We start from the raw sequence: 25,265 nt of genomic DNA on the forward strand, positions 1-25,265 counted from the left end.
ACAAAAAAGCTGGTGTTGGTTTTACACTCCTGAGATGTTCTCGTCTCGTTCTCGTGTTAATGTGCCTGCATGGCTCTCCTGAGAAAACACAAAGTTTAAAAACAACACCGTCTGCTGTGTGAGTGAGCACATGTTGCATGTGTCTGAGTGTGTTTACCCTTTTGAAGCTCTCAGATTATCAATCTCCAGGAGTGCTGGTTGTGGGTGCAGTGGCACTTGTAGCTTGTGGTTGTGTGTGTTATACATGGAGCAACCTGCATGGCAGTTCAAAGCCACCCTGCGCAGCGTGAGGGGATGAGAGGAGAGATGAAAGCAGCACTCGACAACGCGTACAGTCTAAAGATCACAGAGCGAAATGGCAAGGAAGGCTCACCAACATAAACAAATCAAACACACCTACATTTGAGAGTTTATCAAGTCAAGTGCACCCACATGTTGGTGGCTCTTGATGGTATGGATGCAGCAGACATCTCATGGAAGAAGAGTGCACTGTAGTGCTACCAATACAAAAGTAATACACTTATGCAAGAAAATTCAATGTCAAAGATTTCACTTCAAACTTGATTATGTATCTTTATTTATCTTGTACCAAAAATTAGAAATTTGGTTTATGTCTCCTTGAACTTCATCTTCAGCTATGACTGCTGGTGCTCATCACTTCTTCAAACATTCATTTTATTATGTCCAACCTGATGTCGAACAATGGGAATATTGACAGTCATGTGTTATGAACAAGTCGGGTTGTTTGAGTATTTTAGCGCGTCAGGCTCCCAGGCGGGCTGTTGCTTTGTGAAAGCGGCGTATTGTATTTCTTTCCTGTGCCAGAGCCCGTTTCCTGTGGAGGTGCCGTGTCAAACGATGACCCTCTGTTTCCTGCAAGTCGCATGGAGACAGGTCTGCCACGAGCCCTGGGGCCTCACCGCCAGCCACTGAACAACCTCCGTGCCCCCACTCCGTCTGTCTGTCTGCTTTGAAAGTCCCCACCTTGCCCTTTTTGGACCACACTTCTCCCAGCCCTGTCTTTTGTGTCCTTACCTCCCTTTAAATCTTGCTTATTTTATCTCCCTCCATCCCTCTTTCATCCACCTCCTTCTTCCCCGACTGCAATATTTTACTTGCCACCTCCTGTCTGTCCTCGCTCCTTTCTCCTCCATGTTTCCCTGTCCACACCTCCTTTCCCCTTAGCATCCCTTCTTCCCTCCTCCCTTTGTCCCGCTGTCCAGGTCAGAAGAGGGTCTGTCAGGCGTTTCCTGTGCAAGCCGCAGGTCCAGACCACACCTTGCGAGGGGATTTCTGCAGCTACCTTCAGTGACGCACTATAGAAACAAGGAGACATGCACCCTCATGTCTGCGTACACACACAGAGCTACTGTACATGCTCAAAGTACATGGTTGTTTTTGGCAATACGCTGCCTCGCTGAAATGATGTCTGTAGGATAAAACGAAACGTGTGGGAAAAATGTTGAAAACACATTCAACTGCAATTATATCAATGCTCCATCTAGGATAAGTCAAAACAAAAAAAGCTCAAAATGTATTTTTACATTTGCTGAATAAAATCACAGTGACCATCAGTGGAGAGCTGCCGACCTCCCTTATAAGTCAAGTCCCTGTGTTTTTGTGCACTGAAACTTTACATCATATGCAAACACCCAAAGGCCAAATCTCTGCTTCTGAGTATGAGAAAGCTGTCAAATCACTATCAGTCCCCAAAGACATCAACCACATGGCACATGGGTTTAAGACTCAACCTGCCTGACATTTGTAGTGAAGCACATAAAACTCCTATAATATCACGACTATTACTACTGGTATAGCATGTTTGATGTGTGTGCTGAAACAAACTGTGAGCTTTTATGGTAACTAAAACTTCAACTTTGATCTTGGACAACGTCCCGGTGGTACGTGAGTACGTGTGTAGGTATTGGCACAGTCCGCTATGTTCCACAGGCCAGCATGTCTTTGAATTCTCATCTCCTTGGACTGAAGGTCACGAGTACACACGCCCGCCGGCAGCAATAACACGCTTCGCTGTGGATCTCTGAAATGACTCCTGTAGTCTTCTTCCAGTCCAGGTCAGAGGCAGGATGTAAGCTGGGAGAAAAGAAGGAAGCAGAAGCAGCTCTCTCTGGCTGCAGGTAGTGACCCTGAACCTTGACCTCCAACCTCGGCCTCCATCAGTCTGACAATACGCACTCTGACAAAACACAGATGTGCAAACATGGCAGTGCTGCCTACGAAATGGCAGTGTGAAGCCTCTGAATAGCTGATCTTTCTAGTGTTAGTGAACAAACTAACTAAATTTCTATTCTGTTCTAAAGGACATAAAAAGATCAATAAAGACATTAAAATCCAGAATTATAATTTATCTTTTTATTTTCTCACAACAACAATAACAGCATGTTGCATTTGTTCACTCATTAAATTTACAGAAGTGGTCAGGAAAGCTGCATGGATTCACACAATCATCCATCCGTCCTTCCTTTATCAAACTGACAACGTTAGAGGTACAGCTGACATGAGCCCTGTCCAAAACCAACCCTCAGACCATACACAGACAAAGGTGCCAAAACCAGCATCCTTAATGCTGGTGTCTGCGCCCGAGAGATTTAAACCTTTTAAAGTATCATTAATGTATCAGCTGTCACAAAAAGTCTGGCTGTTCTTGGACAGAGCCCATGACTTTGGAAGGAGCTGCCTCACCAAGTCCAGAAGAATAACCTGCTGCCATGTTTTGCAGGCTCCAGTTTACCCTCGATGGGTGGGTTGGCCTCTGGACGTGGTCTAGAATGGTAGGGGTTCTCAGGGAGGGCCCGCGTGGTTGCCACTTTGGTCACCTAAGACAGAAGAGGAACATGGATGGCATTAGTTTTCAGGTTCAGTTTTAATGATGCAGTGTTTTACAGGGCTTGATTCTTCTTTAAAGTGTACTTGTTATTTCTCATTTTTCCCCTGCTCTTTTTTCCTTCTTTGCAATTCCTTCATGACTTCTGGATCAAACCCGTCTTTCCTTAATTCTCTCTCTGACATGTCCTTGTCTCACTCACAGCCTGAATGTGTAACTCTCTTTCCTCTTTAGTCTACTCCTACTATTTCAAACAGAAGTTGTTTCATTTGTTATACAGCGGAGATGCCAGAGGAACTCAGCCAGTGACCAGACAGTCAACCTGGATGTGTCTCAAGGTAATCTGATGTCAGATTTCTGTTCTTTTGTTTCCCTGCTCATGCGATTTGATTCCATGAACAACAGCTCGGCTTGACAAGTGCAAAATGGCCAGAAAGTTGATTACAGCCATTCACAGATTCCCAGGTTTGTCCAAGTGTCTTTCAAAGACCACAGACATAAATGTCCAAAAAACTATTGTCAAGATCAGTTTTTGGTCTTGTTTTGATTGCTGCTACCTAATTAGTGCTCGCCAGCCAGTTACACAAGCCCCTTAGAAATGGCAATTTTATGAGAAGAAAAACCAAAGCAACATAGAATACATGATTTGCCTGCTCACAACTGTAGCCGAATGAGAGCACTACGCAGATGCAATCAGAGCCTCTTGCACAGCCCATAATCAGCCAGAATGGAGCCCATCAACTGAGCTGTTCACGTTGTGAATGCAGTCAATCCCTCACAAGTCTCACCTTAGACAGGTCTCCCAGCTCAGGTCTCTGCCACCCCAGCTTATCAAGGACGCAGCTGTCGAAGGCTTGCTGCTTCTGACGGCAGCGGCGAAATTCTCCCAAGTTTGAATAATCCAGACAGGTCCAGTACTCTGTGAAGGACTCGGCACAGTTTCCCTTGATTTGCCTGCGAAGTACAGTGAAACGAGAGATTTTAGCACAATCAGATATGCAAGAATGAGATTGAAAAAGTCCAGAAAACTCAGTTGCTGTGCATGAACTGGAACTCCTCTCCTTAAACATGCTAAAAAATAAATGTTTACAAAGATATAGTGAGCCTGGAGAGAGAATGAGACAGATATGAGACAGACAGTGTTTTATGGTATTGTCAGTGTTTTATGGTATTGTTAAAATGTACTGAAAATATCCAAAAAGAACCGACACACGCACTGAAATCATTCTACCAGTCCCTCCAGGATTTTGCAAGCTGTTTTCTTTGCGAATGTTGCGGCCTGATTTGGCTGCACAAATACTTGCAAAGCTGTCTTAGATTCAGAGCCTGTTATTATGAGCATTCAGTGTTTCCCACAGAATTAGAATCTATGTGTGATGGCGGTGGATGGGAGGGTGGTAACAAGAGCTAATCAGTGACGATCAGTTCGATGCAGCGCTGAAAGACCGTCTCCTTAGACTGGTCTCCTCCTGCTCTCTCTGCCCAGTTAGCACGAGCTAACACAGCAGCAGCAGTAGCTAACGTCCAACTCCAAGCCGTTTAATGGTCCCAACAACCAGTGTCAGAAATTAGCAAGGGCCACGGGCCATTTGGCCCGCAATTTATCCAAGAATGCCCCCAAAAGCCATGTTCCGGGGGCCAAAATTGCCCCCAAGTTTTTGAAACAACTATATGTATTTATATTTTTAACAGTATTACAATCTGACATTAAAGTATAATTTTATTTTCATTAAATTAATTTATCGTCACATCTACAACTCATTTTCCAGACATAATCAACGAGATTGCACTGATTACGTGAGCGTAATCTGACAGAGAAGGGGAGGGGGCTTTGCTGTACCATAAGTATAAATGAACCATTTCTTGGGTGATCTGTGTCTACACAATGAAAAATTAATGAAAAATTAAGGTAGAATGAATGTTAAATTTTAAATTAACTTACTTCCAGGATGGCATCTAAGGAATTTATAGTAATTTGGTCTTTTTAACAGTAAACGTAACTGTAATGTGGTGAAACATTAATACCGCTATCAGTAGATTAATGGTTAAATCATCACATTTAAACTGGTTGAATTATAGGAAATCTGAGTGTTATTTTGCAACCATAACTTTATGTAACCCATTATTTATTTCATTTATAGTGGTTTCTACTGAAGAGTGAAGACACTATCTTAGTTGTTTTTTTCTTTTCATGTGCTTATTGTTAGAACATAATTACAATTTTTTGATGGCCCCCAAACATTTTGAAAATGCCCCCATTTTTTAGACCGTGGGGGCCAAAATTGCCCCCAAAATATTTTGTTAATTTCATACCCTGCCAACAACCTTACATCACCAAAACGGCTCAACTCTGTCATCAAACCCATTAATAAATGTTGGGTAACATTAGCCGTGCAACGCTAACAGTTAGCCCTGTTACTGTGTGTGTGACTGTCACAGGTGCACCAGTAGTCTCATGATAAACGGAGAGACAGCATGGCATGGAGGGCCTGAGTAAATCAATATGCTGCACGCAGCACTACAATTAAATGAGATTAAGCCCGTTTCAGATGGTCAAATTTGTGGTAAAGTTGCCGTCATAGGACAACTTTGCAAGATTGTGCAGAATTCACAGGGATTGGCTGAATTTGTGTTGATTGTTGCAATCACAACACCTGGAGGGACTGTTTTACCATGTTTTATACTCAAACAACAAATAAAATTAGCAGCACTATGCACTTTTTGTTTGCAAAAAATTAATAACATAGCTAATACGCTTTGTAAACATATGAAAATCAAATCTGCATTAACGTGAAGGAAAGACTGTCTTTGAAATGCTTGCTGGAGTGTGTGTGTCACTGTAGATGAGGACAAGGGATCACTGGCATCTGGGTTTGCCTGTTACACATCCATTCAGTAAGCAAAGGAAAACCCAGACTGTTACTAAATCTAGTTGGTGCTGAACATTATTTACTGTGAATTGTGAACCATGATTTTCTAGAATTCTAGAACTTAACAGTGGTTTAATGTGAAACCGGTAACTGTTTCATCCCTATTTCTAAACACATCCCAGTTCATCCTATGTGCCTAAAACTGCTCAGATTCAAAATTCACAATCTAACGTAGTCAAAACTTTAATTAAATTGTGCTTTATGACTTATCAGTATTAGTTAAAAGATTTCAGAGGTTTCTGTAACAAGAACTTTCTGAAACTTTCTGGCATGAACGAGGTGCTCCTAAAAAGGTGTCTGGCAGTTGCCAGAAGCACCTAAGAATTAAACCAGGTCCTGGGTGCAATTACAGCTTTTCTCAAATCTTTCCTCATTATAATAATTACAGGTATTTCTCTTTCACAGTAACTCTCAGTTTATCTTTGAGGTCAGAGTGTCAGTGGCTTGTTTCAGCTTTAGAATTAGAGGTCATGTGTTTCTTAAGAACCAGAAACACTTTCTGTTTGAGACACGTGGACAAACATACAAAAGCACCCTATAGTTGCTGCGTGGGCATCAGGATATAACCAAGGCTCAGTCAAAAACTGTCAGTAAACACAGACACAGCAGTTAAGAGTGAAAAGGCCCAGACCACTTCCTCAAATAGCCCCTGATGGCAGTTTTATGGACAATAAACTCGGTACTTATTCATGTTTTAAAATTAACAAGCCTTTTTGTCTACTGATCGTTGTTTTAAAAAAGTGGCACAGAAAAACGGCATAAAGGTGTTCACTGCATCATACTTGAGTCACAATGTATTTACATGTATTTCAAGATAACATGCATTTGTGGAGAACTTGGAAAAGAGAGAAACAACAACTGTTAAAGTAGATTTTTACAAGATGGAAATTAACATAAAGTAAAATGAAAATAATAAAAAGCTTTGTGGGACTAAATACTGATTCAATAAGATATTAACAAGATTAATATATGGAAAATAACTTTTGAGACATCAGGCAACATACCAGGAAACTTCATGTACTTGAAAGATTGATCAACAATCTGTTGTTGGTAATTCTGCTTTCTTAAAAATCCAGTCTTGTCATGGTGTGAAGAATAAATTCCCCATAAAATGTTGAAGGAGATGTCCTTTACCATCAAACCCTCCCATTTATATAGGTATGTATGGGTTTACCCCAAACCTTTCCACTCTGCAGGATTTTATTCTGATGTTTATGTGTGAAAAATGCCTTATCCTTTATTTTACTAGTCTTTTTTGTTTTTGTTTTTTTCTTGGGTTCATATTCACAAAACAAACAAGTTGATTTCAGTGTGTGTTGTCTGTTCTTAAATGTCTTAAAGATGACAACAACAAAATCACAATCCTGCACTCAGTATTGCATGTAAATTAATGGAGGAATAAAGTTTTGTAAACATCAGTGCCAAGTTTGGTTCGGAATTAAAACGTTACCTTCAATCCCACTCTTCTTTTTCTGTAAAACCTGTTCAGTCACCTCGTTCCCAGATGGTCACTGAATTTTCACCAGTGTTCTCTCTTCTACCCTTGCACACATCACTTTAGTTAAACAGCAAACCATTCTACTTGAACATCGAAGACTGGTATCCACATCCCACTTTCGCCAAAAGCCAATGGAATGAAATGCATATTAGCAGGACAAGTAACAGGAAACTGTGTAAACTTAACAACTGTAACCCCTGAAAGAACAACTATCCAACAGCAGTATCTGCAACCTCAGAGCACATTTTCTGCCCACATGTCCATCACAGAGGAAGAAATGTAAAAACTCTTGACCGCAAACCTCTTTTGACCAAGGTTTCAAATGGACTCTCAAAGCTAGGCAACCTCTAGCTGGCTCCAGAGTACAGCCACGTCTTCAATCACTTGCTGACCACAAGCACACGGTTCAGTTTTACAGATGACACCCCTGTGGCAGCCTTCATCTCTTTATTCTGCCAAGTCACTAGGTTTTTAGCCACTTTACTGTTACTAACGTTTCTGATTAGTTAACTCTTTTTTTTGTACTCCAGAAAAAAAAAAACAGACAATGTGTACACCTTTCTGAAACACCATTTCAAACATTGTGTCTATGAATACCAGAAGAATTTGGCACCAAAAAGATAAAAAAAAACCTGTGTGTGACTTACCTGAAGAAGTTGAGTGCGCACTCATTGACTTTTCTCCCTTCATCTAGACATTTTCTGGGATCCTTTTCCTCCCAACGACAGAGCATGAACTCCTTGTTTGGTTTGTCACATTGGGAGCCAAAATGGTGGGCAGCTGCCTTCAGCACCGCAGAAGACACATTTATCTAGACAGAAACATAAAAAAAACAGTGAGTCTTGGTAAAAATTAGTATCTAAGAAATACAGGACCACCAAGATATATTTTTTTAAGGTACAGGATTTTTTTTGGTAGCTTGACACGTGTTGATATTAGTGAACCCATTAAAAGAGCCAAAAGAAAGCGTCTGATCAAAGATGATGGCTCAACTTATAGGAAAGTGTTAGGATCATTTCAAAAGTGAAAACTTCCCCCTTGAACATGTCATATTCAGCCTGCTCTTGTATATTGTTAATTGAACTTGTATCTTTAAAAAAACAGACTTAGTGATCTAGGAGTCAGCTGGGACTTTTTATAGAGCACAACCACCAGGACAGAGATGTTTCCAGGTGAACTGCATTGATCTCTACTGGTAATGTAGCACAAAAGTGATGAAAACACTTTGCATTTCTTTAAAAGAAAAGAAAATAATCTGTGAGGGCATAAGTAAAAGAACAGATATACTTCAAATATAAAATAGTACTAGAAAGTTGATAGTAGAAAGGTGAAAGTCTTGTGTATTACAGTGTAATTCTTCAAATACTTATATACTGAATTTAAAAGAAACTTGTACCTGCACGCACAGGCATGTCAAAATAAGTATCGGAGAGAGACAAGCTGCTGCCAGCTGACACTTGACTTCCAAGGACAAGTTCAACTGTTGCTGACATAAACAGGGCAGAGGTTTGTTTTGGGGCAGCCATTGTACAGTTATTGTCACCACTGGGGCGAATTAAAAAGATAATGAGGGCAACAAAGATGCAATACAACGTTAACTATGGTTAACAGCCAATGAGTTCTTGCATATTGTGGTTCCTATCATGCTATTTAAGGTTGCTAATGTGGATATCATAAAGATTTAGGCATAACGTTATTTGCTTATTGAATTACGATTAATCTAGGTTATTTTACTAACGTTCGGCACCGTGAAGGCAGGTAACGCAGGTGAAAAAAGTTATAAGCTACTTAACTGGGTGTATCTTGAAGCATACAGTAGTTAGCATCAGCTAGCTAGTTAGCTAGCATGTTCTGTCATACTCCGTTTTGTAATTTAAGCGAAACAATAACGACTGCTCACCTCATCGACGTTCAGCTCCTGCAGCGAGGGAACCTCCACGGTTGTGGGCATGGCTTCGTGTCTGTACAATAACACAAACACAGAGTCTCAAATGAAAAACATTCAAGGTCCTCGTCTGGCTCCAGGACGAGCGACGAGGCCGGAGAAGGTCAGTTTACTGCGCCTGCGGTTCTCGGCTGGGAGGCGCGTTCTGATGACGTATGCAAATGCGTAACTTGAGCTCACGCATGCGCACTGGTGGAACTGTAAAAGAGAATTTGGATCAATTTGTCATTTGTTTCGTCAAGTTTCATTTCGGAAAGTGTTAAAATGGTAAAACTGTGATAATTTATCCCTCTGCTCCTCACACTGAACAGTTTAAACTGCAGCCTCGCTTTGACTCTCCGTTGCCACGTTGCCATAGTAACGGTACACTTGCCTGTTGTGCAGTCTTGCCCAGCTGATATCAAACCCACGGTTTGTGTGCGTGTTGGTTTATTTAAAGAAGAAAGGGTGCTGGAAAGTACATTTGGTAATGGAGCTTATTGGAAGCAGTTACAAAGGAGAGACAAAAAATGGCAGGTAAATATGGGGTAAAGTTACGACGGCAGGTATGATGAGACACATAAGGTTAATAAGCCAGTCACTAAACATGTTATTGCATTGTTACTAGAAATGTGCTTTACATAAAACAAACATTTCTATTAATATTAGATAGCAAATCAAATCAAATATTTGACTTATAATCAAAATATTTTCACTATACACTTTATTTTTTCTGAGAAAGGGGTTTGAGCAGGTTTTGAATGGGCCTAATGCAGTCAGGTAAAATGGGACAAAAAAAAAGCTAAATGGGATATTTTTCTGAAGTTAATTCAGCATGTTTTTGGGCTGCCAGGTGCCATAAAATTTTGAGTTAGGCTATTGCGTGCCACCCTAGAATATTACAAACATTTTCAGTATTTTTGTCACTTAAAAAGTTTTAAAGATGATGCAGTGAGTCCATGTCAACCACAATAGTCCAGAATGAGCCATCACTGGTAAAAATACTGTTAAAAATATGTTATGTATCATCTATATTAGAGCCTGCATTCTCTCTGTGCACAGTTTTGTTCTGGGATACTACCAGTACATATTGAAACTATACTTGAACTTAAGTAGACCAGAGATTATGTCATTACTGTGAGCTTGGTGATGTAGAGAGTGAAGAAGGAAACACACAATTTATACACAGTAGCAGGCTCTTGCTTACAAAGCATCATACTTGCAGGTATACAGTCTTTCTCTCTCTCCCTCTTTCTGTCTTTCTTGCTCTCAACTTTCCTGTCTGTCCTACACTTATTCTTAACACATCTATTTAATTTGCTTATTTTCCATTTGTATTAGGTATTTATTTGGTTATGCCAATGTTTTGTGTGGAATTGTTAACTTTATATTTGTCATTTATTTTGTTTTGTGTCAGCATGATGGCACTTGAAAAAATGTCATTCTTTAAATGTGTCTAAATAATCCCATAAGAGGTGGGTCATGTTGAAATGGCCAGACACGAAAATAAATATTTCATTCATTCATCTGGTAGCCTACACACAAATAAGCACACATGCATGTCCGTTTTAGACAATATAGCCTAGCACCAAGGAGACAGGCAGTAAAAGAACAGGGAAAGCATGGCAAAAATATTGGATGATTTTTTTTAAATAAACAGCCACGTTATTTTTAATTATCAAATGAAATAATGACTTATCTTATAAATAGATTTAATCATTTAAACAAACAAACAAACATGACCCATTTTACCTTACCAGCGGTCCCATTTTGCATGAACATGTAATTGGAGCGAGGTAAGGGTTCTTGATGTGTTTGAAGGTCGAACGTTTTTATTTTACTTGGCAACATATTTTCTTAGTAGAAATGTAGCAGAGATGCATAACAAGTTCTAACACTCAACGTAGTCCTCAGTATTAGGTGGTTTTCTTGGTGATCTACCTAAAAGTGTCCCGTTTATCACACCTCATAACTCTAAAGAAAGCAGGATATAGACACCCAAATGAATAAAGTCACACTGTTGGTTTCAAGCACTGTGTGACCATCTCGTCTCTCCCTCAGGATGGATGGAAAAGGAAAGTACACCTTCCCCACAGACACCAAGTATGAGGGAGAGATGAAAGATGGGATGTTTCATGGTAAAGGAGTGCTTCACTTTCCCAATGGAAGTAAATATGAGGCCACCTGGGAGCACGGCAAAGCTAAACAGGTGAGGAGGGGCGTGTGTGTGTGTGTGTCTCTGCATGCGTGTCAGAATATATGCATCCACATGCATGACTGTGTGTTTCACATTGGTTATAGTTGATGATACATCTGGTCCCTTTTAGCAATCACTCACCATTATTGTCGTAGTTATTAGGTTTCTCTCCTCTTTTCCCTGCGTGAAGCTGCAGTCCCTCCTGTTCTGAAGCAATCTTTCACGGGCTTTTGCCACAACAGCGATCACTCCAATTATTATCATCATTTCAGCTGCGGTTCATTTGAAATGATAGCAGCTCTAAAGCATGTCAAACCTTAGCCCAGACTTCCCTGCACCTGCATCCATGCCAGCCCGAGAAAACCTTCGAACATTCAAAACAGATCTAAACCAGCCACAAGAAATTCAAACTCAGGGAATTATATCTGGTCACCTATAGCTTGTTCTGCAACTTGCGCCTCTCCCTTCAAACAATGCCTCTCAGCCTGGGAGTCCCTGAACAGATGGGATTTCCCTTTTTAATAACCAAATAAAACAAGCATTATCCTAAAAGATTGAGATCCACTGTGTATGTTAATTTGGATATTTAGAATTCTAAATCTTGTGGATGAGGTGTAAATGCCTCTGCAACTACAATATTTAAACTTTATGAAACAGTAGGAACAAACACAACAAATATGAAATTAACAGTAACCTCTAATTATGTCTGGTGCAGAAACAGATGATAACAGAGCTTAGATTTAACACATCATAGCAGGAGAAGCACATCTGTAATTAATAACATTAATCAAGGCTGCATCCCACAGGTGTTCAGGACTGTTCATGCTTTAGATGAACCTGTGCTGCAACGAATGTGATCCCCCACCAAATATGCACCCCTCAAAAATGGCATGAATTAATGCCATTTCCATGATTGCATAATTATACTGTTGACCTTGATGTGAAGGTTCTTATGTGTCGAGATTTTGCAAAATTGCAGAACAATGTATGTTTATTTTTCAATTCCAATAACAGTGCTATCATTCCTTACACACACACACACACACACACACACACACACACATATACACAGTGTGTCAGTTCACCCAGAATACCAAAAGACATATTTTTCCACTTTCCCATGGTGGTATCTTTGTTGACAGCTTTGGTTTTATGAGGTTTTGAGATATCTATCTCTAAGGTTTCCACCATAACCCAGAGACAATGGAGGAAAATGTAAATTCTTTTGTGGTGCTTAAAGCACTGAAAAGTGACATTTGAAAACCTCAGCAGCAACTTATCTCTGCAGAAACCATGTCTGGGGTACGGAGGATAACCCCCAGACCTTGCTTTCAACAGTTTTCACTGGGACAACTTTCTGCCAAAATAATAGCCCCAAGGAAAACTGCCAACAGTGAGGTCTGTGGATGATCTTGAGTAACATTGTTCCCACTGTTGAGTTTTTCAAATGTAATTTTTTCACTGCTTTGAGGAGCACAAATTACCTCCATTGTACATGGTTGTATCACAAAAATTTTAACTATCTGCATAGCCAGAATCCAGAGGTAAATGGAAATTCTCAATTCTTAAAACTCAATTGAGCCAATAAAATGTCATCATCATTGTGCTTCCTTACAAGGGGTCATTCACCTTTGCTGATGGTCTGCAGTACCAGGAGAAGGACTGGGACTACTGTGATGGATATGACAGGCGCTTCTACAGTGAGAGGTGCAGTGGGCTCAGACCTGCAGGTTGGAATTTATTTATATGCTGATTTGGTCAGACAGAAGTGGTTTCTGCTCCCTCCTTCTTCCCACCTCCAAACACAGTACACATTATTTTGTTTAAAAATATAATGAGCTTCGCCAACAATTAAAACACGATTAATACACCGCTCAAAAAATTAAGGGAACACTTAAATCACACATCAGATCTTGATGAACAAATTATTCAAGTTGAAAATCTTTACTGATGTACATCGTACAATTTATTGAGAACAAAATGATGCAACAAAGGTCAATGGAAACCAAAATCATCGACCCACTGAGGGCTGGATTCAAAATCACACTGAAAATCAAAGTAGAAAAATTGAAACTGGCAACTCATAACGTGACCCAGTAGTGTGTATGGCCACTGTGTGCCTGTATGCACTCCTGACAACGTCTGGGCATGCTCCTGATGAGTCGGCAGATGGCGTCCTGGGGGATCTCCCCCCACACCTGGATCAGGGCAACATTAAGCTCCTGGATAGTCTGAGGTGGTACTTGGCAGCCTTGGATGCACTGATAACGTCCTATAGGTACTCAATTGGATTAAGGTCAGGGGAGTGAGAGGGCCAGTCAATGGCATCCATGCCTTCATCATCCAGGAACTACCTTCACACTCTGACCACATGAGGCCAGGCATTGTCCTGCACCAGGGGGTTGGGGTACCGTTGGCTATAACATGGAGGTCTCCTCTTTTGGAGGTTTTCTTGACTCCACTGCACCTGTTGTCACTTTCATTCACACTAAAGCAGGTAAAACTGATTCACAGTCACTTGTGCTTCCTAAATGGATATCCTTGAAGTTTAACTGATTTGGTGTTATACTGTGACGATGAAATATTCTTGTGATTTTTTTTGAGCAGTGTACATTGAAACTGGAAGCATTTGTGAGTTTCATCCCAAAACATTAACTTGATGAGCATTCATTTACAAACCAAAAAACAGAAATTAAGAAATTAAGAAATTAAGAAGCTGCACAGTGTGATCATAGATTCACTTTCTGTATTGTTGTACTGAATGACTGTCTCACAAAGCAGGGTAACTAATCTGGCTTAATATCTTTTGGAGTTAAATTTGGATGGCTCTTTTTATTTAAGTCCATGTTCAAGATTTTAGACACTAACTTATTTAGTATAACTGTTTTTGAGTCCTCTCCTTTACACATATGAGCCATTAGAAAGGGCTGAGATTTGAACACAAAAATCCTAATACCAAGGACTTGTGTTAGTAATTATAAACCACACTAAGATCGCTGTTTAATACAGACTAACTGTTTTTTTCATACAGGAGAATCTCAGCTAACTGATCTGCATCCACCACACGTCATTCCTGATGGATGTTACGATTGTGGAGACGGATTTTATGACCCCAATACCAGAGTAGTCACTTCCTACACTGGCAGATTTCTCAGGAATGCAGGTGAGACAGAAAATATCCTGTTATTTTTACTGTATTCCTAAAATATAGATACATTCCAGTCTGGATATGTTTTATAATTTGTGTACTTACTGTGAGTCGGACAAAAGCACCACAATTCAGATATGAAGCTCACAAATCACTACATGTCTATCATAATCCAGATCGCACCTCAGTCTCTCACTGCTTACTTCGCTCCAGTTTGTGCACATTTTTTTCCCCACTAATTTGAGGCCAAATTGGCTCCATCTGAATGTTGAGTAATATCCAGGCATCTTAGCCTGTTGTGCCAAGGAAAATGAGAAAGATGAAAGTCAAGAGCAAACACAAATTTCCATTTCAAATTAAGTATACACAGTATTAAGTCCAACGAAGCACCTTGTCAGTGATAGATTGCCGTATGGTAAATGAATTTATAGTGACTTAATAAAGCAGCACCACTGATCAAAATCCCAGTGATCATATTGCTTTTGATTTAACCTGCTAACAGAGCATGCTTTAATGTGAGAGATGAACACACAGCTCCAGGATAGAGTGGATAGTGAAATGTTTATTTTTTGCTGTTGTTGTTGATCGCACATCCATCATGATCACATACCTGAACAATGTTTTCCAGTTCCTTAGGCTGAGTTGAACCAACACGTATATATTGTAAGATTAGTTTCAATCAGAGTTTAGCAGAACTAGGTTTAAAATATGTAAGTCCAGATTTAAAATTAAGCAGAGCCCTGTTGCACAAAACTAATATAGTGTTTAAGTACTATGGAGATGTTTGTTCACACTAATTCAAATAAAAAATGCTGTTGGAAAATGTAAGTTATAAAAGAGACGTAATAAAAGAGGGGGGAAAACTGTCTCAGCCAAACACTTTTGGCTGCTCTGTATTCCTTGTTGTTATATGTGTTATATTGTTTGCTAGCCAGCTAAACAGTTAGTTAGCCTGAAGTTACTCATAATGGCTCATAAGAGAAGCTTTGATTTCTCTTCTGCCAACAGTGGAGTTGTGTGGATCAAACAGGTCCCCTCCATCCTCTGGAAACATCCAGTGACACAAAATTTTACCAGGAATTGGAGCATTGGTGTTACAGCTGCATTTCTTTCATTGTCATGTTTGACAGATGGTTCAGTCTTCTTGTTCAGCTCCATAACAGTTTCCGTTGTAAACTGATTTCTTGAAATTCCTTGATGAAACTCAATTGGGTTGAGACTAGTTTTCTGCAAGGAACCTGATTATATTGCTCAGTACATCTCGAAAAGGCAGCCATTTTAAAAGTTAAACCTCCTCAAGCGTGTATTTAAAGTTAATGCTGGATCACAACTTAAATTGAAGTTTAGTTTGGTACAACAGAATTAAATTTAATCCTGGTTGAGAGTAAAAGCTAAACTGACACTTAAAGGGAGGTTTAAATTTAAACTTTCTTCATTTTAAGATAGTTTTAAAGGTGGAGTGTATAAGATTTAGGGGAATTTAGTGGCATCTATAGCAATGAGTACTGCAGATTGCAACCAGCTGAAATTCCTCCATGTTAGAAATCCTTCAGTGTTCATTGTTCAGGAGCTTTTTACTTATTTGCAGAGGTCTCTTCCTCTCAAACACAAACAGACCATGTAATTAAAACCAGTAAAAACACTGAATAGAGCAATTTTACATTTAAAAAAATCAGTGTTTTCTGACACTGCTCATCACAAAGGGGCTTCTAACTATAGTGGTCAATGCAAAAATGTGAATGGCCATAGAGCTAGTGTTTGATTTGTATGTTCAGGGCTACTGTAGAAACATGGAAGTGCAACATGGCAATATCTGTAGACGAGGACATACTACCTATGTAGATGTTTGCTTACTCTAACGCGACAAAAACATAGCGATTCCTTTTTTCAGGTGATTTTACACTAAAGAAAACATACTTATTATATAATATTCCATTTTTGCCAAAATATCTCCATAAAGTCAACACACTGGACCTTTAATGTTTGGTGCGATGTGATTTTAAGTTAAACTAAGATTTAATAAGCCTTGGTGTAGACTCCTTATTTAAATGCTCCAATAATTGTTCCAATTACAGTAGTTATTCAAGGACAGAAATGCCTAGTTAAGCCTGTACCTTTAAAAGTTAAAAGCCATATAATCAGTCATGTGAGCACTGAGGGAACCATTGTTGCTGCCTTGTCGTACAAGATAGTAGCTCTGTGTAAAATTACATCTACTTTTCAACAACTCTACATTTCTGAGGACAGGCCATAGAGAAATCCTTACTGAAAATACTTTAAAAATATACCAAAGCTCTTGTATTGAATTTGTCCCAGGCAGGACCCTTTGTCTTTGCCCATTTTCTTTAAATAGCTGTATCTCTGAGAGCACACAGTGTGGCCATATGGGAAGGATCTGATAGCAATGAACCTATGGAGTGATGTTAAATGGATTATCCCTGGATTCTCTGATGGAAGATTATTGCTACAAGTCATCTGATAAGCACGCTTCTATAGGCTATTGCAGTCATTTCAAAACTTTTTTTTTCCCCCCGTTTTTTGTTATTTGTCAAAAGTGGAAAATTCAAGACACATTTTTTCCACTGAATGGGTGCCCAGTTTTGGAACTCCTGATTTGAAGTGAATGCGGTCTGTCAGGTGTCCAGACAGGAATTCCCAAATTCTGACATCCTCCGCTCGTCATGTCTCCTGTGATTTTACATCACTGGACAACATTGTGAAATAGGCAGCAGGTTGTGATAACAGTCTCTAAATATATGGCATTTGGCTTGCTAAAGGTTAGTCCAGTTTTCCGGTTGTGCATCAAAGGTGTTTGACACTACTGTTTTTTTGGACACTTGCTGTACAGTACCTTTAATTATGTGCATGAGGCTGTTGCACAATCATGCAGGACTCTTGTAGCTTTGCTTTTAATGGCAGAAATGCGGAAAGCAGTTGAATCAGACAATATTTTGGTCAGAAACAAGACACAGTGCAGCGTCAATGTCTGGATCCTCATCCTCAAATGCAGAAATGTGTCGAGATATGAGTCCTGGCAGACTTTAAAGTATGACTCACAAGCTCCCTAAGGTATAAATTTATTTTGGGGGGCAGAATATTTGTATTCAGATGAGCTACTTGCAACATAATACAGATTAGTTCCACTAGCACACACATCTCATTTACATATGTGGAGAGACAGAAGGAAACAGAGGAGAGGATCCACATCCTCGCCAGATGTCATCAGCGTGTGTAAGAAGACAAAAATATGTTTTGCAATTCTTCCCTTGATGCGGGTTGTTCATCATCATTATAGCTCTGGTATTGATCAGCACAGTGACGGAGAGAGAGGAAGAGAACAAGAGGAAGAATTTTTTTTTGGAAGCCGAGATGAAAAAGAAGAGGAACTGAACACTTTCCAACAATACTCTGATTCTGTTTTGATTTAGATAAATATGGAGTCAAACAGGAACCATTTAACTGATGTCTGCCTTTTTATGGGAGTGTTTATGTGCAAGTGTGTGGAGGGATGTGTTGTGTGTATGTGGCTTGTGCTGTATATCACACACACCTACTATGTGCACGTTCCCTTTTGTCTTGGTGTACAATTCTTGAGAGGAATGCTCCCGTATCCTGTATGGATTTATTTTTCAACCCTGGGAGGTGAAGGCACATTTGTCAGAGTGGGTGTGAAGACAGAATTTATTGCCTCATGGCTTCCGCCCAGGATGAGGACTGCGAGGATGACGGGACACAGGGAAGACCCGCCCTCCCAGAGGGGACGTTTGCTGCGGCAAGGAAAGAGGAAGGAGCTCCCCGTGTAACCATTACAACTGATGGATGTAGGACTAGGAGGGACTGAGCCCGTGAAGCCTCGTATCAAGAAAAGTTGCAAAAATGATGCGTATGGAACTGGTTTAAACTGCAGATGATTCAAGTTTTACCCCCCTGAACTGATCGTCGTTGCTAGGAAATATCAGGCTAAACTCCACTCACTGGCCAAATCTGACCTGCCCTCCTTAGTTACTGTTGCTAACTTGGACAAACAGTCCTTCCTGGCATGGTGCCAGGTAGCAAAACAATAGGATCTGTTGCTAATATTCCCCAAGAGCTTATAGATTATTTTTGGAGTTGAACCGATTTCTTGTCATCAAGGAGCTGCCGATACGCCTGCGTGTGGAGAGATATGTTGAGAATAGTGGTACACCGTGAAGAAATGAAGGATGATGGAGGAGCTGGAGGGTGGTGAGAGTAAGTGTGTCAGTAGGGATTGTTAAGTGAGAACCACCCGTTGCAGATGAGTCTGGAGGGTTCAAACATAAGATGCAACATCCCTGAAACATCCATACTCCAGGCTACTGATACATTACCTTGTACAACTACTCCAAAACTTAAAGGGACAGTTCACTCCAAAATCAAAAGTACATATTTCCCTCTTACCTGTAGAGCTATTTATCAATCTAGATTGTTTTAGTGTGAGTTGCTGAGTGTTGGAGGTATCAGCTGTAGAGATGTCTGCCTTCTCTCCAGTAATCATGACCCAGTTGCTCAAGATAATCCACAGACATGTTGTGAGCAGTTTCACATAGGAACCTTATTTCTTTCTACCGAACCACATCCACCAACTGTATCACTACGCAGAAGGAAGTGTGCATCTTCTGCTAGCTCATCTAGAAACACTGAGCTAGCAAACATTACGGCTCAGCCAAGGAGGACATCATTAATGTTTACATCTTGTGCTGTCAGTAGCATGAGCCACACTTCCTTCTGATACAGTTGGCAGGTGTAGTTCAGTAGAAATAAAATAGTTCCTACATGAAACTTCTTACAAAAAGGTCTTTACATTATCTTGCACAAGACAGTCATAATTCCTGGAAAGAGACATGAGTGTTGAGGGTTTTTTTGGCACTTTGGAGTGCCATCTTTAAACCCCAAGATCCCAAACTGCTCCCCAAATACAACTCAGTTTGGATAGAGGTGTTCAGTGAATGCAACACAAACAGTACTAATAATAACAGGATAGCTAACCCTCTATGTGGCGTGCTCAGTACTTCAGAGACTAATGTACTGTAATAGATTTATCCCCATTGTAAGTGGTCCACTCAGCAAGTCCTGCAAAAATACAAAACAAATTTCTCTTTACTCGTTGGTTTTGGGCAGGGACCAGGGAGCATTTTCATGGATTAGAGAAGTCGCGACCAAAATGACCAAAATTACTCTTAAGAGAAAGGGGAGAAGTCTTTTAAACCGATACATGATGACACATGTACTCACTGGGCTGACATTGCTTCCTTTCTTCTCGTTTGGGAGTAAATTGTCTTGAAAAGCAATTTCCACTTAAGTAGTCCATTGAATTTGTTTTCTGATTAAATTTAAGAAAAGAGATCCCGTTTACTCACAGAATCATGCTTTATTTCATATCTACAATTCCAAGTTTCATTTGGGTTTACAGCCTTGGAGAGGCAGCGAGTCACATCATCATCCAAACCAATATTTCTGCGGTTGGTTTGGATGATGGACTTAGTGATTCTTAGTTGTTTTTATGAACAGTCTGAAAGAAAGTAGTCAGGCGAGGAGGCAGACAGGTTATTTGGATACAAAGTCACCTCCTGCACGACACAGAAGACAGAAAGAAAGGAATGTCTGAGTTTGTGTGTGTCAGCGAGGAGTGACTGCAGGTGGTGAAAGATGAACATTCAGGGATCATAGACTTTGTTACTGGTTATCTTCCTCCCAACCTTCTTCATGAGCGTCCAGCCTCTACTTTACTGCCACAGCAGTTAGTCATTCGGTATGACACTGCAGTTTTTCATCTCTTCAACTCATCTCTCGCTTGGATGGGTGAACCAGGGACTCTGAAAAGAAGGATAAGACGACATGTCCGCGCACACTGATGAGCTGGCAGACTAATCCATACTTTTGTGCATTTTAAAAATGCAAAACACTGCCTGCTAAGCAACTGATGAAGTTCAATAATTAAGATTTGAATTTGTTTTTCAGATTTTTTTTAATCTGCATTTTTATGATGACATGAGATCATTACAACAAACATGTGCTTCCACTTTACTACCACCTCCCTGTGTCATAGTGAAGCAGCCCTGCTTAAATAAAGCAAACTACAACACAATGAAGCGATTACTGTTAAATCTGAAATACAAATCACACAATCAACAAACAACTCAAAGGGCTATTTTTGTCCCCCAGAACTTCCAGAGACACATAATTGTACTTAATTTGTCACTGCTGATGAAGATTGTTGCTTAAGTCTGAAGGTAGAATATAAAACATTTGCATTGCACTATAAAACTGTAATTAAAAAAGAATGATGGGAAAGATACATAGGCCACATCTGCACAATCAAATCTGCACCACGGTCTGATTGAGCGCGTTCTGTTATTGCAAACAAACACACACACGGTCAGTTGTGTATATTCTCTCTTGGCAACAGGCAGCAACAGTCGGCAGCGGCGCAGGAGGCGGCAGCAGCTCCAGCAGGGGCCATGTGTTGCCATATTGTTTGTAGCACTTTCCTGTTTCTGGAATAACCGCTTCCCTTTGAAACTCCGCACAGAAAGAGCTCCACACTGAAAACATTCCACTGCCAAGGAAAACACCTCTGGTGACCAAACCGCGGCCCCTCCCTTTGTCCCGTCCAGCCGAGGTGTTTCACAGACAGATAAAATCAGCCGGGGCCCTGGGGAGTGGAACATATCCTTGCGCTGCCTTTCCTGAGACTCTCATTTTTCATATATCCAAAAATCACCATAAAACAGGATTCGCATGTTAATCCTGTGAGCTGTGACAGATGGATTAATAATTTTGAAGATCAGTATCTCTCTTTCAAAGCCAGAAACCAGGAAACCGCCGCTGTTTTCTGTGATGTCATCAAGACACAAAGGCAAAGGGCTGCTCGGCTCGCAGTGAATTGGAGACAGATGACTTATACGTGTGCATTTGAGTGTTTATTTGAGCTTTCACATTTAGGTAAGTTTGATTTCACTGTGGTGCCTCCACTTGGAAACCACAAAATGTGCTTATATTAGCACAGTTGACCCTGAATAAGTCGGCTTAGTTGAGCCCCTCGTCTCAGTCGGCGGACGCAGCTCAGAGTTTGACATCACAAAATGTCACAGCTCTTCTGTTTCAGTGAATACTAAACCCAGCGGAATGCAACCATCTCTTATTCAAATTACTACAGTGATACAAGCAAGACGATTTTTGCTTTTGCTTTTGTTCATTAACATAGTGTCTCTCTTTGTGTGTGTGTGTGTGTGTGTGTGTGTGCATGAGTGTATGTGTGTGTTAATTCGCAGCCATTAGGTTGGAAGGAAACACTTTTCCCTCTGAGTGTATTTTAAGGATTAAGATAAACAGACTTTAACAAGGTGCCATTATCGCTTCCACACACACACTCTCTCTCTCATGTGTACATTTCACAAAGGCCGCATAGGCAGGTTGTTGCAGTCCAGAAGGATGTCGACCAAAATTCTAATAAACAAGTATGTGTGTGCACTTCACTAGGTGATGATGACCTGTGGCATAAGGTAGTTACAATGGGCCCCAGTGCACACTGTTATGACGGGCTCTTGTGCACGCTAGTTACCATATAGCTACCGCACCATATATGTAAATGACAAAAATACCAAAGAAAATAAAGAATTATTCATTTAATTGGATCTTTTTTTATCATTTATCTATAGTTTATGTAGAATAAGCATATATTTTCTGACAGATTGCTACTGACTATTACAAAAAAAAGAAAATATAGCAAATGGCACCATGTTTAATTCAAGTCCATAGGGACTTGGGTTGGGATCCAGAGGGTTGTGGTTCAAGTCCCCGTCCAGACCAAATATGGAGCATGGACTGGTAGCTGGAGAGGTGCCAGTTTGCCTCCTGGGCACTGCTAAGGTGCTCTTGAGGACGGCACTGGACCTCCAACTGCTCGGGGTGTCCATGGGCTGCCACCTCACACTGATATCTCTCCATTTGATGCATGTATACATCTGGTTTGTGCATGTGTGTGTGTGTGTGTGTGTGTGTGTGTGTGTGTGTGTATTTCGGGCCTGTGTGTGTATGACAACAGAGTGAAAAAAAATCAATTTATAAAGTATATCTTCTTCCTATTGTTGGAGGGGCCCAGTCTTTCTGTGGGCCCCAGTGCAACCACCTTGCCCTCACTGTCTTGATTTAAAGGCCACAATATTCCTGAAATTATATCCAGTCAGTATCATTATTTTATTGTAATTTATTTCAGTTTAACTGCAGTATCCCAACTCACAGGAAGGATGACAAGAGTCATTAGACAGGTCTATAAGTTAAATGTACTGACTCACAAAAAGTGGCAAATCACAAAAATACCCCGCTGTCCTCAGATTGGGGGAAATTATCTAAATATATCAGCCACCTGTGCCCTCAAATAACCCAAGGTGCCAATTACATATGACTTAAATCCCAAGATAAACGCTGCTATAGAATCTCAAGAGGGCGGAATTACAGCAAATATGAAAATGTCCCAATCTAATCATCATTACGGCAGGTCGTGCTTTTGTGGCTAATTGAGGTCAGTCTAAACTTAACGACACAGCGACATATAGGCTCCAATAATTACCTTCTCGCGCTAGCAAATGCGCCACAAAGACTGTTTGCGCGGCAGCTGCCCGCGTGTCCGACGCGTTCAATTGACCTCCCGATCAGCCCAGGTAGAGAGGAGAGACAAACACCCAGAGACACAGAGGAGCGGGGTGTTTTAGACTTTAAGTGGCTGTTAGTGTTGATGCCCGGCAATTACGCACAATCAGTCCGAGAGCTGCAGACCTGCTCCGCGCGCACAATGGAGCCCCGCGCGCAGTGGAACCTGGGGGTGAGGCCCGCGTGCTGCTCAAGTGCGTGCAGCTGCGAGCGCTCCAGAGAGAAAGCTCACTTCCCCTGCAATTAGCTACTCATTTCAGTTTTAACAATGAAAAACTGGTTTATTATCAGCTCCTCTGGCAGTCGTTTCGGTTTTAAAAAAAATTGGCCACCATTTTTTTTTTTGGGTGAGGGGGAGGTTATTATTTATTGGTGTCTGAAGTGGCTCTGAGAAGTTATTTTCTCCTAATTGTCAGGCTTATCTTGATTTGACAAATTTACCCGAGACTTGAATGGCACTTCACTGTCGCAGCCTCACACACGAAATGACCTGTGGTTTAATTATGCAGGCTACTGGTTATTATTATTACAGTTTGTGATTTAAACGCTTTACCTTTACACCTCAGTTTGCATTTGTATTCCTTTATTTATTTAATTATAGTTTAAACGTTTGGGGAAAAAAATCAATTTACTTTCACTCCACAGTGTTTTCCAATAATATGAACCAAAAAATTCTAAATTATTTCAAATGAAATCTTTCCAACAGATGATTCTGAACATGAGTGGATTGTGCGGACTTGCCGGAAAGCTTGGGATGAGGTTGTTGGCACTGATCCTGAAAAGTCTGTTGCAACAGTTCCTGAAGAGACCAGCAATACCAAGTGACACATTTTTTTACACTCCACTTTTTATCTGCATGAATAGCCCATTAAAACAGGGAATTAGTTGATTTTTTTGTCTTGTATTACATGTCTTTAGTGAAGAAGTCTAATGAACAAAAATCATCTTTTAGTGGTAAAATATATTTACTTTTTTAAATACTCCTTGGTATCAATATTGTAGGAGTTGTTACCACTGCCTATTATTTATGTTTACTGTGCTTTGTGTGTGTGAGAGAGAGAGAGTTTAAGAGAGGTTTAAAAAGGGAAAGAGTCTGAGAATGTACAAGCACTAAGGGTCCAGTAATGATTTTAAATGTACTGTATGTTGTTTTGAGTTTACTTGAACTCCATGTGATGTTATTGGCATGCTGATAGAGGCATTCACTATAAGAATATCACTTTCCCGGGTCAGAAGTCTAGAGATAAGATTTTTGGCTGTATCTCTTACATGCACATTCACATCCTAAAAATAAGTGCTTTTTTGCATGCAAATACAGTATAATATTCAAAATATTAAAATGGAGGTATGACCATTTATAGTCTACATGTCAGTAAATAAGATAATAAATATTTAGGTTTTCAATGAAATGTTAAATAGTCAGAGTCATATTTTGATATCAAATGTAAGAGATTCGCTGGATATGACCCATGCATTACCGCTAAAACAACATATCCTAAATTATATTCATTGTGTGTTGTGTCTAATGTTTTTAGGGCACAGTTCTGCTGTGTGAGGGTCATGTACCCCTTTTAACATATAGTCACCATAAACTGCAGAGGATTTGTTGGGGTATGATAGCTCCTCAGTCACCTAACAACTTCACAATTTGAAAATTTAAAAAAAAAAAGCATCAATAAATAAAGAGATTAAGACATGAAGTCCTCTAAAGGCAGCAGTCATTTGTACAGAGGGAATCTTTCCCATGATGCACCTTTCCTGCTTCATGGCAAATGCACATTCACAAAAAAATGTAACACACACACACACACACACACACACACACTAGGATGTACGCACACAACTATCCACAAAAACAAGCGGAAATACATGCACCCACAACCAAAGCACTAAACATCATGCACAATTATAAAACACATAGAACATACAATTACTTCATATTCATTTATTTTATTTGTACGTTTGTCATCTGCAAAATCCTGTCCAGTTGAGCCTAATTTGACGTTTGGGAAAATTATTATTGCTTCGTTAATTTATCCTCACAAATGATCCA

At 40.2% G+C, this 25,265-nt stretch overlaps 2 protein-coding genes across 2 annotated transcripts; one reads left to right on the forward strand and one right to left on the reverse strand.

Annotated features, from left to right (window-relative positions):
- Positions 1–2,358: 2,358 nt before the first annotated feature.
- On the reverse strand, positions 2,359–9,352 carry ndufa8 (NADH:ubiquinone oxidoreductase subunit A8). The gene is made up of 4 exons (XM_033646333.2): positions 9,174–9,352; positions 7,921–8,084; positions 3,634–3,799; positions 2,359–2,837 (listed from the first exon to the last, which is right to left on the reverse strand). Exons 1-4 carry the CDS (start codon positions 9,222–9,224, stop codon positions 2,700–2,702), a joined length of 519 nt encoding a protein of 172 aa, XP_033502224.1. The 5' UTR covers positions 9,225–9,352; the 3' UTR covers positions 2,359–2,699.
- A 121-nt stretch (positions 9,353–9,473) lies between these two features.
- Positions 9,474–25,197, forward strand: morn5 (MORN repeat containing 5). Its single transcript, XM_033646028.2, has 5 exons — positions 9,474–9,734; positions 11,259–11,406; positions 13,013–13,124; positions 14,426–14,557; positions 23,919–25,197. Exons 1-5 carry the CDS (start codon positions 9,688–9,690, stop codon positions 24,035–24,037), a joined length of 558 nt encoding a protein of 185 aa, XP_033501919.1. The 5' UTR covers positions 9,474–9,687; the 3' UTR covers positions 24,038–25,197.
- The last annotated feature ends 68 nt before the right edge of the window (positions 25,198–25,265 follow it).

The sequence above is a fragment of the Epinephelus lanceolatus genome, chromosome 19 (genome assembly GCF_041903045.1).
Source record: "Epinephelus lanceolatus isolate andai-2023 chromosome 19, ASM4190304v1, whole genome shotgun sequence".
In the NCBI taxonomy this organism is placed as follows: Eukaryota; Metazoa; Chordata; class Actinopteri; order Perciformes; family Serranidae; genus Epinephelus; species Epinephelus lanceolatus.

Excerpts from the sequence above, each read along its gene's own strand:
- ndufa8 (XM_033646333.2), bottom strand. The coding sequence starts at position 9,224 with ATGCCCACAACCGTGGAGGTTCCCTCGCTGCAGGAGCTGAACGTCGAT. Across the intron at positions 8,085-9,173 it reads AGGAGCTGAACGTCGATGAG|ATAAATGTGTCTTCTGCGGT; the intron begins GTGAGCAGTCGT and ends GTTTCTGTCTAG. Across the intron at positions 2,838-3,633 it reads AGCTGGGAGACCTGTCTAAG|GTGACCAAAGTGGCAACCAC; the intron begins GTGAGACTTGTG and ends CTTCTGTCTTAG.
- morn5 (XM_033646028.2), top strand. The coding sequence starts at position 9,688 with ATGGAGCTTATTGGAAGCAGTTACAAAGGAGAGACAAAAAATGGCAG. Across the intron at positions 11,407-13,012 it reads AGCACGGCAAAGCTAAACAG|GGGTCATTCACCTTTGCTGA; the intron begins GTGAGGAGGGGC and ends CTTCCTTACAAG. Across the intron at positions 14,558-23,918 it reads CAGATTTCTCAGGAATGCAG|ATGATTCTGAACATGAGTGG; the intron begins GTGAGACAGAAA and ends TCTTTCCAACAG.